The sequence below is a fragment of the Bubalus kerabau genome, chromosome 3, assembly GCF_029407905.1.
Source record: "Bubalus kerabau isolate K-KA32 ecotype Philippines breed swamp buffalo chromosome 3, PCC_UOA_SB_1v2, whole genome shotgun sequence".
NCBI classification, from domain to species: domain Eukaryota; kingdom Metazoa; phylum Chordata; class Mammalia; order Artiodactyla; family Bovidae; genus Bubalus; species Bubalus kerabau.
In genome coordinates this window covers 84,213,965-84,230,337 of record NC_073626.1, presented here as the reverse complement: position 1 = coordinate 84,230,337, position 16,373 = coordinate 84,213,965, and the positions used below count along the sequence as shown (strand labels likewise).

Here is a 16,373-nt window from a genome sequence, read left to right as displayed (position 1 = left end):
GTTTTCTGCCACTATGTGAAACTGGCAAGTCAGGTAAGCTTACAGGGTTCAGTTTTTGCACCTCTGACCTGAATGGGCTAGACTAGATCAGGGGTTGGGGAATGATTACTCACAGGCCAAATCTGGCCTGCCACCTGATTTTGTAAATAAAATCTTATGGAGACACAGCCATGTTTTTGTTCTTTTGTTTACATGTTTCCTATAACTGCTTTCATAATTCTACAGCAGAATTGAGTAGTTGCTGGAGAGACTGTATGACTCACAAAGCTTAAAATTATTCTCTGGCCTTTTACAAAAAAAAAGCTTACCAACCCCTGAACTAGATGATTCTCAGATTCCTGTCCATCTGCAGCATTGGTGCTATGTGATTAAATAGGGGGTGGTATTTTATGCAGAAATTCAACTTTTTCAGTTAAAGCCCTCAGGCAGACAAAAGGAGAAGGCAGTTCTCATCAGTTGAGCAGTTGCTTGAGGTGGATTCACAGAAAGGGAAATCACAGCTTCCAAAGTGGCTCTAGATTCTGGCTCTGACATCTGCTACTGCTTTTTGTTGGGGCCAGGATGACTGGGATTAAATCTGCTTTCTTCTCTGTAACATGGGAAATTCCTGAGCTTGAATAAGGTAGCAAGAAAGGCAAGTTCTTCCTGGTCTGCATACAGATGGGGTCTAAGACAGTAAGCATATCTTAGGCGTTCCTTGGGATGCCCAGAATTCCACTCATCACCTGAGTGAGGACCTCAGTCTTACACCCTTTGCTGAACCCAATCACTCAATCACTCCAATTATTGGAGTAATTCGGGGGTATTGATTAAATAAGCAGCTTCTCTAGAGAAGCCTGTAGTCTAAGGGAGAGCAGGGGAGGGGAAGCCAGCAACTAAACCAGAGTCCACCAGTCAGTCATGAATGTGCATACCTCTCGCAGCCCCCACAGTGCATCAAGTACCAAGGACCCAAAAGAATAAGACAGTGAACCAATGCGAGTGAATTATCAGGCTGCATGAGACTAAATGGTGTCTCAGGCAGAGAAGTTCATTTTATAATAAGAAAAGAAAAAACTCATGGCTAGTGTGAGGAGTGTCATGTTATTTAGACTAAAAATAGCAGATGGGTATGAGGGCAGTAAATTTGTTTAAAATTGGGCGTGTGAGCTGGCTTGCTGCTGAAAAAAGAGCTCAGGAAAAAGACAGAAGCACTGGGTTGGGGGGGGCGGGGGGGGGCGGAAATGGGGCCGAAATTAATGGGCAGGAGAGAAGGGGTAAGGGAGGATGGAAACAGAAGTAAAGAAAGCGCAGGAGGGATAAATGGATTAAAACCATACCATCAACTCATTTTTATATGGAGCATAGGTTTAAAATTAGTTTAACCCTTCTGTCCTAAGCCTTCACTTCCCCTTTTGTTTCTGTTTGCTGTTTGTCATTTATTCTGGCCTAAGTGGGTTTGTCATCCCAGATTCCAAGGGTTTGCCGTGAGGTACCGGATTTTGATTTGATTTTTTAAGAGTTCCAGGAGGGCTAATCTGTGTTCTTCCTCCCAAGGTGGATCGAATGTCTTTCCCCTGTGGCTGCACTAAAGAAGGATGTAGTAACACAGCAGGTAGAATTGAATTTAATCCTATCCGTGTCCGGACTCACTTTTTGCACACAATAATGAAACTTGAACTGGAGAAAAACCGAGAGCAGCAAATCCCCGCGCTGAACGGCTGCCACGGGGAGATAAGTGCGCACGGTAGTTCCATGGGCCCGGTGGCTCACTCCGTCGAATATGCTCTCGCAGACAATTTCGAGATTGAAACGGAACAGCAGGCTGCCGTGCTGCACCTGCAGTCGGCCGAGGAGTTAGACTGCCAGGGGGAGGAGGAGGAGGAGGAGGAGGAAGAGGATGGCAGCAGTTTCTGCAGCGGAGTCACGGACTCCAGCACGCAGAGCCTGGCCCCCAGCGAGTCCGAGGAAGAGGAGGAGGAAGAGGAGGAGGAGGAGGAAGAGGACGACGACGAGAAAGGGGACAGTTTCGTGGAAGGTCTGGGTCCCCACGCCGAGGTGGTTCCTCTTCCTTCCGTCCTTTGTTATTCCGATGGCACCGCCGTCCACGAGAGCCACGCAAAGAACGCTCCTTTTTATGCCAACTCTTCGACCCTCTATTACCAAATAGATAGCCACATTCCAGGAACTCCCAACCAGATCTCTGAGAACTATCCGGAAAGAGAGACTGTCAAGAGCGGTACCCTCTCGCTGGTGCCTTACACCATGACCCCGGAGCAGTTCGTGGACTACGCCCGGCAAGCCGAAGAGGCGTACGGCGCCTCCCACTATCCAGCCGCCAACCCCTCCGTCATCGTTTGCTGCTCCTCTTCGGAAAATGACGGCGGCGTGCCCTGCAATAGCTTATATCCCGAACACAGGTCCAGTCATCCTCAAGTGGAATTTCACTCATACTTGAAAGGCCCCTCCCAGGAAGGGTTTGTCTCTGCGATGAATGGTGACAGTCACATTTCAGAGCATCCTGCTGAAGATCCTTTGAGCCTTGCAGAAAAGAGTAGATTGCACGAAGAGTGCATCAAATCGCCTGTGGTCGAGACTGTCCCTGTTTAGTAGTTTAAGTTATTCTAGGACCAACTCTTCTCCTATTTAAAGCACTGTATTTAATTGGATTTCCTGGGCTCGTTGTGGTTTCAACTGAGGACCAAGAAAACTTGGCCCATGGTGAAGCTTCCAGACTGTATTTTGTTTTCTCCTTTCTAGCTATGCGACTGTGCCATTGCACAAACGCAATCTCTATGAGGATTTTAAATGATTTCAGACTGTTTTGATAGAAAATGCTAATTTTAAAAAAAGCATATCTCACAGTTGCCTACCTGTCAAACTGTGTGAAACCTGCCAAGCTGTGTAGATCAGAGCTCCAAGTTTTGGATTATCGGGCCTGTGCAAGATTGTTAACTGAGACTGGGAAATGAGATTTAGAGTCCTAATTTTCGATATATCTGAAGATGATGGTGACTTTTTAATGTAAAAGTTATTATTGTAAGAAAAAGATTTAATTGCCCCACGTGTATTTTATTTATGGTAGCTAGAAGTCATGTTCTGATGAAAACGAACTGCAGCATGTTCTTTTCAGCTGAAGATGCATAGTTAGTACCACTGAGCATGCCCACATGGATTGCCTCTGGAATCCATTCACGTTTTTATGATCATGTCTGATCAGATTTGCAAATACTTTCTTAAGGGTGAAATAGGCCTATTTTTGCTATTTTGGACAAACAAATGAGTCTGTATGTGCAGGTCCTTACACAGTTTTCTCTAAAGTCAAGAGTTAGGACAATCCTCTGGTGAGGGCCTAGTTCATTGCCCTCCCTCAGCTGACTCCAGAGATGGAGGTAGAAGGAATTGCCTTTCTTTTTTAAACACAGCATCATCTTGGTTCTTAGCTTGGACAGCACCTTCAAACTCTACTCCCCTGCATCAAAATGCACTTTAGTGCCCCTTCATGGTACCTTGTGAGGGGTGGGGACTAAGAACTCTTTGAGATGAAAAATTAAAAACAAAAAACATTTTTAAAATCTGTAACTATTATAAGGTTCATAGAATTAAATAGAGGAATCAATCCAATGATACTTTATGAAGGAAAAATGACCTGTTTTCCTTCACCACTCTCAAGACCTAACTCGGTCAAAGCAGAGGAGGCTGAGAAAACATGGAAGAGACACAGCCTCAGCAACCAGCCTTTTTCTACAGTGTGATCAATCCGTCTCTACAAAAATGAGTGTTTAATGAAATTTACACTTAGTGACTAGCTGACTGAAGTGGGGGCCTCTACCCAAATACTCAACTAGGCCTTACTTTTCTGAAGCATTTTGATTTCTCTTGCCTGGGACAATTAGCAGAACAGTCCAGAATGCATTGAATACTTTCTAATTACCTCATGTTCTCTTATAAAAGGGGACAGATAGAAATAAAACATGCACTCCCCACCTTTAGATTATCTGCACTTGGTTCGTCGGAGGACTTCTAAGATCCTGTTTTCCTGTAAATTAGTTTAGGTAACTAAATAGTGTGTTCTAACTTTTTAGTTCCAATGCAATATGACTATGCTAAATCTGTTTCATATTTTTGACCTTCTATTGTTATGTCATTTCACATTTTATGCCTCTTTGAAATGTGCACATGCCTTGCTATTCAGTGACTGCATCACTACTTATTTTTTGTCTCTTAGACTTGGATGTTTAGAAATACGGATATAAATACATTGTAGATCTCAAGTCCTTAGAAAATACTATTTTATTTCACTGAATTTAAAAATGTTTGGTCTAGAGAAAGTCCTCCAATGGAAGAGTTTCTACTAAGACTTGGGGAAAACGTGTTTACTTGGCAGCTCTTCCACTGTGCAGTTGGTTACAGCCCCTGCTCTACCCCCACAATGAGCCAACCCAACCTTAGAACCATTAGTATTAATATTAAAGCAGCTTTGGGCTGGTCTTTATGGAGGTAGTAGTAATGGGGGCAGGGATGCTCCTTTTGAATGACAGGCCCTTTGGGCTATTCAGATTGGGGTTTTGCTCAAATCTTGATAGCATATCTCATGTTGTCTGTAAAATTACAGTTTTTAGTGCTTGATCTCCAAAATTTTCCCCCTATCAATACAATCTAAAGAGCACAGGCCCAAAGAGAAAATGACAAGACACTATTGTTCCTTCATTTGAGCACATGAAAAATCCTGTGTGCCATATTGATTAGACCATTGCAAGCCTTTGAAATAGTTACTTATGTGTGAAGCACTCAGCGTATGCTTGGAACACAGTGCGGCAGAGTGGGGCAGAAGTGTCTCTGTGCAGAATTGAAGGGTAGAATGCCAGTCTAGATTCTGAAAGGATGGATATTTAATTCAGTTCAGCTTTATTTTCACAAGAAGGTTGACACCTACTTGTTTATGTTGGACTGGGACTCTGTTTTGTAGCTTCATTTCCAAAAAGATGCTTAATCTAGAAACAGGAAAACAAACAAAAAACAGAGCTTTTCCCCTATCTGTCTAATTGGGGTCAAAAGTCACTGCTACACATTATTAACCTTCCAGCCACGAGAGCTTCTGTTCCAAACATTCATATATATATTTATAACCTAACCCCTAAATATTGCCTACATACACAGATTACCTATGAAAACACTCGCACACATGCCTCCCTCAACACACACAGTAGGTGTAATACCACACATTACAGAATGACAAATTTTAGGCCAATAAGGAGTACTGAATTTTCCCTACCCTAGCATTTGGTTCGGTTTTATGATCTACAACTGTGGTCTGGAAATGAAGATGATTTTTAAAGCTATAGTTTAAATATACTGGCTCAAAATTGTAAATGATACTAATGGTAGAATCATTTCATTGTTACTTTTTCCCAGAAAAGCAGAGAGAGCACAGTGTGCCATTTGACTTTTTTTTTTTTTTCCATTAATAGATCATCTATTCAACAAAAAAATGCCCACATGCCAGGAAGGGCTACAGTTTTTCTAAGCATTTTTAAATGGGGACCAAGAGCTGGACTCAGCCAGTGGATTCTTCAGATCTTTACACGGAGACACAGTAACCTGACCTGCAGCTGTTGTATTACCCCCGTAGTATAGCTAGCCAAATTATAGTCTTGTTTTGACACACGGCTTTTTAGTCATTCACTGTCAATGGCAAAGCTTCGTGCTTTAGTCCCTGTTGTTTTAGCACCAGCCCTCTACCTTTTATTAGGGTTTAATTCCCAGTTAGAATCCAGGCCAAATTGATTTGCAAGTCAAGTGGCTGGAGCAGCTTGCATTTCCTTTGTCATTCTAGGCTTCCTCTGGGAGAAAGAAATCAATCAAAGAGATTTACTTTTTTTCCCTTCTCTTGATCATTGATTATTTAAGACATCAGTAAAATCCATTTGTCTTCTGTCTTTTGGTTAATTGAAGAATATGGTTACTTTCTGAAAGCCAGTCTTTTCTTTGTGGTGAAACAGCATTTTTCCCAGAGTGCCAATCACGTATAAAATTTGAAGCTAATACTTACTAATTAATTTTATTATTAAAATCTTCATAATCATATATAGCCCAGCGATACCTCCCCCAATAAAAACAATAAATTACAGAAACACTGGTCACACATTAACAAAGGAAAAAGGAGATTATAAATGATTATGTTCTTTAAAATTGTATCCTCTGACAGATGATTTCTAGGCAGAATTCTCGTTTGGTTGTCATTAAGGAAGGAAATGAATGATTTATTTCTTATTAACTGATATATCACTAATTCTTTGGTTAAACTTCTGAGATTGTTGTACAAGTCAAAATCCTTTGGTCTTAACATATTTACAATGTGTTTATCAATTCTTTCTTTTAACAAATATTTATTGAACATCTACTATGTTAGAGGAACTGTCCTGGGTGGTTAAAAAGAGGGGGAAACACTACAATTCTAAGGGATTATGATAATGATGAAAAGTGGAATGAAATAATCAAACCTCATTACAGTCCTTTTAAGTTATGACTTTATAAAGTGATGTTAGAAAAGATGACATCAATTCTTGTCTGACTACATGAAAACTGCAACTAAAAAAGATACTTCTTAAAAAAAAAAAAGATACTTCTTTTGCCTAAATTAGTAGAACTCACTGGATCCTCCTACTTCCCTCTCTATCTGAAAGTTATGAATTAAATTTGGCCACAACTAGAAGAACTTAACCCAATGAAAAAGAGATTTTCACATAATTGCTTCTTTGGTGTTAGACCTAGGTAAGTTATACTAAATTTATACCAGCACTCCTACCAGACAGTTTCAAAGGCAGGTTGACTCACACATAACCCAGGAAACCTTTCAGGAAACCTTTGAAGCAACAATGTAGAACACCATCACTCATTTCTATTTACAAAGAGCCTATAAAATAGCTAAGCTTGAGTTCCTGGTTCCAACAGCATTGCCTTGCAACTTGTAGAAAACAGGTCACTCGGCATCCTTCTAGCCAGGGATTACAAACCATTGAATTAGCAGGTAGAAAATCGACATCCTCCAAAGTTAAGAGACTACCCTTGTAAAAGGTGCCACAAGACTTCCATTTCTCCAAATACAGACTTAATCTTTCTCTTCAAATGGCATCTGCTCCTTGTTGTCTCAAGATAGTTCAGAGTTTATTATTGTAGTCGATGTATAAAATACCAACCTTAAATGGGAACTAGCTTCATGCTTTCAAAGGCAAGACAACTATAATTCAAAACTGGAACTAAGCTATGAGTTCTTACCATAACCAACACCAAAAACTAAAGCCTTAATCACTCTTGAATTTGCAACTACTGATTTCATTATTCATTCTGAAATCTGCTAACTTGTGCTTGAGTAACTTAAATGCCTAAGCCGAATGCCACAGCTCTGCGCAAACAGCACAGCTCATCAGATGTTTTCTGTAGCATTAAAGAATGTAATTGACTTCATTTAACTGAATATCAGCAATTTGAAAACTCACTAGAATTATAGAAATTTTGGGTGGGGTGAGAATGGACTATAAGCTTAAAAAGTTATGGTATCTCCTAAGAATCAAAGTTTCAGCTGAGCTGAGAAACTAGAATTTTATTTTACTAGAAAAACTGGATTCATAAATGGCAACCCAAAACCTAGAAGTTACAGTGTGGACCCTCACAGCCCAGTTGGTGTTCACATCTGTGACCTACTATTCCCATCAATTACATCTTCCTATCTAAAAATAATTTGATGCTTTAAAAAAAAAATACAGAGCTACAGCATGATAAAAAAAAACTATTTTAAAGATGTAAACACATTTTATATTAAAAAGACTGATAGATTCTTGTCAAAAGTTATGAATATGGAAATGAAAGAGCTCTTTAATATTTCACCTGCCAAATCTGTATATTGAATGTGATTATTTAAAACAGTTGTTTCTGGTTTTATTTCAACCCCTCTCCTACAAAAGGGAGCAAGAGATTCCTCCCTTTCTAACAATGCAAGTATTTTGGGTTTTTTCTTTCTTATCAGAAATTCAAATTGAAAAGCTTGATGTGACCTGGGTTTTACTTGATAAGCAGCCCTGGGGTTTAGTCTAACTTTGTGCTGTCTGGATAGTAAGTGTAATAATGCCTTGATTTCTGTATCCTGGCAGTGGTGATTCAGACAGAATGATGGGAAGCAGGAAGGTCTTTACAACCAGATTCAAAACCTAAGCCAGTTCATTTTTATATACAGTTTTTGTAATCTAACATATAGCCTGCGATTTTAGTAAATTCAGATACTTGGTACATTCATGGAAAATGAATTTCAAAGATTTAAGTCAGGTTGTTGACTACTTTCTTTCACTTGTGATAAATATATCACTATACAGGGTAATTGTTTCCACTTGATACTCTATACTTGCTTATAATTCAAGAAAAGCCAACTCTAGTGTGTCATTTTATTTCATCTCATAGAAGCTTCTGGCAGAACTGAAGTTTCAAGAATGTAGAATTTATGTTGGACAATGCTTGTATTCAGCGTACTAATGGTGGCATTCCTTTCTTTGCATTACTCATTACCATGGTAATAGTCAGCTCAGTTCAATGACTCATTCTAGTGACGTGTGAGGCCGCTTAAATATTTTTAAGCTAATATATATTGATTAGAAGGGTTTAGGAGAAGACAAATTTATGATAGAAATTAGCCTAGCCTTTGTCTAAATTAATTTATGTGACCTGTTTGAATGACTTCAGTTGTAATTTTGGAATACTTCTTTGTTAGATATTCTCCTTTCTCTTGTGGCTTTCTCCCAATATTTTTATCTGGCTTAGCAGGATATTGCAAGTTATTTATTAATGAATATTTTTAGAAGGGAAATTGACTTAGAAAATATCTCTTTAAAAATTGTCTAGGAGCGTCTATCACCCAAGCTCTTTATCAAGCTCTCCTGCCATGTTGGGTAGGACCAGAAATGACCCTGTCAGGGGTGTGACCTCCTAATATGGTTTTGTTGTTGTCTCGAAGTAGGGAACCTATACAAAATAAAATTGAAATTTCTAACTTTGTAGCAAAATTTATCCAATTTTGTTTTGTTCCTTCTTTTTGTGTTGGCCACCAAGCTTTTCTCCTTAGCCATAAATAAAGCGCTTATCTTTAAAAAAAATTCAAAGATCTATATACCATTTTGAAAAGATACTTAAACATGAAAGAGAAAGAAGAATTGAAATCCTTATCTGAATTCTTCTAAAGAGGAAAAACCCAAATATCTAAAACTAGAATATAAATTGCCCAAGGTTAGCTGTTGTTTTGTTTTTAATTTAGTGTTGATCCTTGAATGTTTTAATGATACCCAAATGATTTCTGAATATAATTGATTTTAAATTTTAGTAGTTGGCAAAGTCATTTCATCTTTACCATAACCAAATAAGGTCCACTGCCACAGGTTACTGTCTGTCTTGATTCACTAGGCACTAGTCATGCCAAACGGGTATCTCAGCATAGTTTCATCTTTTCAAAGATACTTAAGATGGCCAACTGTGTGTGAATAATGGAAAGTTTGGGATTCTTCTGTATTCTTCAAATTTTATAGCCCTGTGGCTCCAGAGGTCATCTAACTCATCCATCTACCTCTAGGGGAGACTGTCACTCAGGCATGCCCTACAGGATAGATATCCATCTATTCTTAACATCTCTGGGGAAGATGGTTTCCTTAGCAACACAATCCAGTTCTCTTAGGCTTTTCTCACAGTAGGAAAATGTCTTGGCCTGTCTTTGTGAACTAGGCACCTGGCAACAGATGTGGTGATTTGGGCCATTGTCCTGGGAGCCTCAGAAAGTTGGGTTTCCTTTACCTTTGGTGTTTGTTACATTTGATGATTCCCTAAGACTCCTAAGAAATCAGAGTTTTAAAAATAAAGATGTGGATATTGGGACAATGTTCAGTAACTTGACCTGCTCATGACAAATATTGCTATAGTTTTTGGTTTGTTTTTATCTTCTTTTTTGTTTTGCCATTGCTATATCAGGAAAAGTGACTGTTTCAGATCCCCAGTGACAGATATCAGAACTAGGATCAAGTGACTCCACTTTTAAACTGCTCAATTTTCTGAGAAGTTACAGTTACAAAAAGGGAGCATTTTCTCCCTTCTTGCATCCAAATAGGTACTTTCTCATTCATCTTTCTATACCCTAAAATGACAAAGGAGAATCTCTACTTTTCCCACTTTTTCTGGGGAATGGACTGGCGATGGAGAGTCTGGTGTGGGATAGAATGACTCCAGAGAAATTACTCAGCCACCATTTGATCCCAGCCTTTGTTCCCATGTTTTGGAAACAGTGGCTGCTTGCCTTCTCAGGGTTCCACACAATGATTTAAAAATGTGTTCTCCTGACAAGGCCTGAAAACAGAAGGAGGAGTCCAGGAGGGTGGTGATTTTTTTCTGATTACATCACTTGATCCAAGCACCGCCTGCAGAGAGCTTTTTCTGTTTGTTCAGAGTTGCCTCCAGCTTGGAGTTAGAACCAGCAGGAAAATAAGGAGCACCCTGGAAATCAATTTCTCCTCTCTCTACGGGATTTTTTCCAGTCTAGGTACAGCTGCTTAACTCCCCCAACTCAGATGATCTTGTGAATTGACAGCCACATCCATGTGGTTGCTCCCTATATATAACATTAGGGGAAATAACCTTTTTTTGCTTTAAAACCCTATATATTGCTTATGTAAAGAATGTTGAATCATTTGGCCCATGTTTTAATTGATTCTAGACACCTCTTTGGAAATAAGTCTGAGGCGTAGTTTGTGAAACATGTTTCAAAAGTGTTTGATGTAAAATAAATGCTAGACATTTACAGTACAGAAATAGTTTAAAAAAAAAATGTAGATTACAACTCTGTTCCTAAGAACCTCAGCCTTTATTGTGTCTTAGTAAAGCGGATCTGCTTTCATTTTAGTTTATTGCATTTCTGGTGTAATAGCCTCTTAAGATAGAACTATTAATACATATGTACTGGTTAATGCCTGTTAATGCAGAAAATGGCACTTTGTTATTTCAATGTGTTTCCCTCAGTGTCACAGGGTATAACAGTTTGATAGGAAAAGGTCATCTGACATTGGTCAAAAATGCATTCTCCCCATTTAAAATGTGTATGTATAATTGGTTGCATAGACAAATGTCACCTTTTGCAGTATCTTTATCTTGATCATAGTCTTAGACATCAACTGTGTGTCCACTTTCCAGCTGCCATAGAAATTTGGTACATTTGCAAATTCTGGTGAAATTTTGTGAGCTGAATGTAATGGTAGATCAAATGATCCAAAGCACTTGGGTGTTATCCTTCAGTCTACATTGAACCATTCGGACATTGGGAATGGTCTTTACACAAGGGAAGTCTTTTGAGAGTATTTGTGGGTTTTTTTGTTTCTTATCTGTTGGATTTCACTGGCAAAAAAAAAAAAGTAATCTAAACACAGTGGGATCAATTCACCGTATAACATTTTCTATATTGTGATTGGTTTTATCTTTTTGTTGACTCTTATTATGACCTTTACTCAATTTCAACAATATTTCAACAGATACTTTATTACTGTTATGCTCAATATAATCACTTAGAAAGGTTGACGGGAAGAAAATCAAACTACAAGTCATACATACCTTCACTTTACACTAAGACATCATGTTGTATGTCACATAGTTTCTAGATTGATTTCTCTTGTGTATAAGTTATAACATCAAAGATGCCAAAGGGTATATAAAATAAGCTACAGTAATAGTCAACAGAACTTAACCTGGACCTTATGTTGTAATAATTTATTCATATTAGCTGTAGTCTTCTGTATTTATATTTTCAGTATTTATTATGAATGACATGGAAATTCGTGTATTTATTGTGGCTTTTTATTGCAGTGTGTATATATATATATATATTACAAATAAGCATTTTTAAGTCTTATCCTTAAGTTTCTTTTATTAGTGGCACTTGTATTATGCTGTACTTTTTATTATATATTGTACAAATATCTTGTCCATTTGTTTGCAGCAGAGTAAAACCAGTTTCTAAATTGTATCTACTGTTGCATTTTGTGTAAATCTTTTGTTCTTACCTTCAAAGCGGTCACACACATACAAGAATACCTCCCTCCTTCGGTATAACAGATACATTCCTGAAAAGTTGTGTGTGAAGCCAGTTCCTGTGAAATGACTCAAAGATGTGCTAACTCTACTGTGATTGATCTCTAAGTGGAGATGCTTAATAACATTTTTCTTCCTCAGCTGTATTCAACCCTTTCATCAAGTAATGACATGTAAACAAATATGAGGGCCAGAGAGGAACTTCCTATTCCAGTGAAATTGGGGAGGATATTTTTACCAAGACAAATCCAGTCTTTTGTAAGTAGTATCCTGCGGTTCACATGTTTAGCAGTATTTGTGTTTTGCTTTGCTTGAAGCAGAATCGGTGTGATTTGGTATTTAGAATATGTACACATAGGTACACATACATGCCTATCTGTTTAATCATGCTGACTCAACGTAACCAAACTTCTTTTTATTGGCAGTAGAATGAAGAGAAAAGAAAATGGATCCTTCCTAATTTCCTATTATGTACAGGTCACTGTCTTCAAACAACTTGTTTTTCTTATATTTGAACACTAGATCTATATTTTTGAAAGTTAAATCATAATATGTGATTGATCACCCCGAACACAAATTTGATCATGCTGCTCACTTACTTAAAAAATCTGTGGAGTTCCTTTCTCATTGTTGACAAGATAAAACACAAACTCTTTGGAACGTACCCAGGGTTTCCCTGATAGCTCAGCTGGTAAATCTGTCTGCAATGCAGGAGACCTGGATTTGATCGCTTGGTTGGGAAGATCCCCTGGGAAAGGAAAAGGCTACCTACTCCAGTATTCTGACCTGGAGAATTCCATGGACTGTATAGTCCATGGGGTCACAGAGTTGGACATGACTGAGCGACTTTCACTTTTGGAATGTCGCCACGAAGTGATGTAAGATCTGGGTACAGCAAATCTCTCTAGCTGTTTTACTTGTCAGACTGTTTGTTCCATTGCCCACAGACAGACTGCTTAGACTTTGCCGTTGCTGTTTTTGTTCAGTTGCTCAGTTGTGTCTGACTCTGCTAAGTCACTTCAGTCGTGTCCGACTCCGTGTGACCCCATAGACGGCTGCCCACCAGGCTCCCCCATCCCCAGGATTCTCCAGGCAAGAACACTGGAGTGGGTTGCCATTTCCTTCTCCAATGCATGAAAGTGAAAAGTGAAAGTGAAGACGCTCAGTCGTGTCCAACTCTTTGCGACCCCATGGACTGCAGCCTACCAGGCTCCTCCATCCATGGGATTTTGCAGGCAAGAGTACTGGAGTGGGGTGCCATTGCCTTCTCCGTGTGTCTGACTCTACTACACTATTTTTTCTCTGCTTCCTCCTTTGCCCAGAATATACACCCCACAACTACATCCTGACAGCACAATTCTAGTGAGTACTTATTTTTTGAACAAAAACTCAAATGCCCCTTCAAACTTCATGCTGCCTTTCTGAATCTCCTGGATGGCCTGCTTTTTTATGCTAAATGCAGATGCTACGGGTGGCACTAGTGGTAAAGAATCTGCCTGCCAGTGCAGGAGACGCAAGAGATGCAGGTTCCATCCCTGGGTAGGAAAGATCCCCTGGAGTAGGAAGTGGAAACCCACTCCTGTATTTTGCCTGGAAAATTCCATGGACAGAAGACCCTGGCGGGCTACAGTCCCTGGGGCTGCAAAGAGTCAGCAGCCTACGTGACTGAGTAACAGCACAGCACTTCAAGTCTCACTGAATTTATTTACCTATTTACTCCCTCTACAGGACTCCCTGAGAACCAAAAACGTGTCTTTTTACTCACCATGTACTTGGCATCCAACTTAACACCCAGAATATAGTAGATGCTTAAAATATGTTTACTGATATATGTTCAGTACAAATCTGAGTGGTGCGTTAGCAGGAGTTCAGATGAAGGAAGGATGGCTGTCTGAAAGGGTGGAGATGGTGTCAGATTCAACAGGAGAAAGAAATTTTACAGGTAGGGGACATCCAGATTCCAAGATGTGGGATGGCTTGAGGAGGGACTGAGTCAGGACCAGGTCACCCCCTTCTGTGCAGGGTAGAAAGACGCTGCTAAGAGCAGATGATATACCTGGAGGGACAAATGAACAATCGGATGAGGAAAATCTATTCAGATATTGTAAAACTCTGAAGACTAGTCTGGAGAGTCTTCCTTTTATCCTTAGGGAAGGAGGGAAATCTTGAAGGTGTTAGAAGAGGAGGTTCAACCAAGTAAGAGTGATGCTTAACAGTGTGAGAGCACAGTGGTTGCAAGATGCAGACAGTTTGGGAAGATGGGAATGCCAGAGTGGAAATCTTCCTTGTCGCTATTGAAGTCACTACTCATTCATCAAATCATTGTCAAGGGCCTACTATGTTTAGGACATTTTGCTAGACTACAAGGGGGCAGCATGAACAAGACAGGTCCCCTCCAGACAAGCAAGGACAGGGATCCAGACGATTATGGCAAAGAAAAGGTTGGTTATTTGAAAGCCTGCTTGGGTGAGAGAGATTAAGAGCAGCAAAAAGATGGTGAACTCAAGACACTACAGGTGGAGCATTTAAGTGAACAGGGAAGAATTCAAGTGAATAGATAAATCATGAACAGAAATTAGTGTTACAAGGAGGTGTGTTCATTTTGGACAAGGAGTGTTGCTGGAATACTGGTGAAAATACCAAATGGACAGAAGGAAATAGGAATCTAGAACTTAGATAAAGATGTGAGATTGAGAGTGAAAGGGTGTTTAAAGAGGTAACTGAAGAGAGAGAATGAGAATGGTACAAAGAAGAGGACTGAACCTCGCAGAGCCTGGGGTTGCAGGCTGTGCTCTCCAGCAGAAATGCTGAGATGCAGTTTAGCAACCAGGATTTTCCTTAGGGACCAATGCTTGTGGAAGCTTGAGGAGGACACAGGTAAGGAGGAGATCAAGCTACAAAGCAGATCCAACAAAGCCCCAGCCAGCCATCCCCAGTTGGGTGCTCTGGACAAGAAAGGGCTTCTCCAAGCTAGGGGGCTGAAAATGGTTGGAACTTTATACCCACCCTACAATCAGTCACTGAACGTGGTCCCCCGGGAAGGGAGTGCTCTGGGGCAAGTTGGTCCTCTGTAGTAGAAATGCCCCAAAATAGAGCTGCACACTGGAAACTGTTTACTGAGCACTCTCAGAAGCTGGGGAAGCCCTACCCTGGAGGGGAATTCTTAAAGGTGATAAATCTGTGTCTTTCACAGACCACAACTCAGACCCACTTCTTCATTTAAATTTCAGGGAGCAGGCCCTCTGGGATTCAAGAAAACTTAGAAGAGCTTGGTTAGGAGAATGAACTACAGCTTTTGCCACTGCGGATGGTCTTAGAACCACCCCTGATACACATCATCTCCCTCGTTCTCTATACATTCCACTTTCTCTTCAGCAACCATTTCTGCTAATCTCAGTGGCTTCCTTGGTGGTAAGACCCAGGCCCAGGAGGCATCCTAATGGATAGTTCTTCCTGTTCCCACTGTATAACAGTAAACCCATCTCTTCCTAATGATCAAGATCAATTACTTCTACTAAGATGGCAACTCTCCTCCCTGCCCCAAATGCCCAGGCAGCAGCTTACATTCTATGGGAATCTTTAGTCCCCTGATAAAAGTGTGCCCACTTTGAGAACTGGGACCTCCAGCCTGGCAGAGCCTATAGAGTTGTGGAACAGGACGCAGAGTTTTCCCCAGTGGGTCCTATTAAGTGGGGCCACTTCTGCTTTCACCCTATGGAAGAAATGCCTGGGTTCCTAGACCCATGTGTTTTTTCTACTGGGGATGTAATAGTATATAAAGATCCAGTGTATAGACTACATAACCCCATCCTATAGAATTTCACCTCCAAACTTGCACTCCAGCTGCACCATTAGCAGGCTGGTCAGCACTCTGTCCGGTCGGCAGCTTCTGCGTCCATGATATGGCCAGGGAAAGCTCATAGTCACAAGCCCACTACACACTTCCTTTCCTATAAGTTAGCTCACTGTTCTGATATGGTGTGATAGGGGGTCTCATATGAGCAGATTAAATATACTGTAAGCCTTGCAGCTAAGAAAACCAAAATCAGACTTGGAATATATATATATATATATATATATATATATATATATATATTTTTAAGTTAGAAGCAAACAACAGCAGCAATGAAAAACAACCTCTTATCCATCTAGGATGTAGGAAGTCCAATGTAATTAATCTGCCAATAAGTGTCTGGTTAGACTTCTGGAAAAATAGCATCATATCGAGGGCTTACCATATTGAGTCTCTGTTGCTGGCATTTTGTAGTTTGGGCAGCAATGGTAGC

General features: G+C 40.0%; 1 protein-coding gene across 6 annotated transcripts in view; it reads left to right on the top strand.

Moving 5' to 3' along the window:
* The window catches only part of CSRNP3 (cysteine and serine rich nuclear protein 3), a 105,037-nt gene extending 92,718 nt beyond the window's left edge, over nucleotides 1-12,319 (top strand). For 4 of the 6 annotated variants that reach the window (XM_055572388.1, XM_055572390.1, XM_055572387.1 and 1 more), the window contains exon 5: nucleotides 1,537-12,319. In XM_055572388.1, coding sequence (XP_055428363.1) covers nucleotides 1,537-2,589 — 1,053 coding nt within the window. In that variant the 3' untranslated portion in view covers nucleotides 2,590-12,319. The remainder of the gene's footprint in view (nucleotides 1-1,536) is intronic. The other 2 variants (XM_055572386.1, XM_055572385.1) reach the window with 2 other exon arrangements.
* Nucleotides 12,320-16,373: the final 4,054 nt, after the last annotated feature.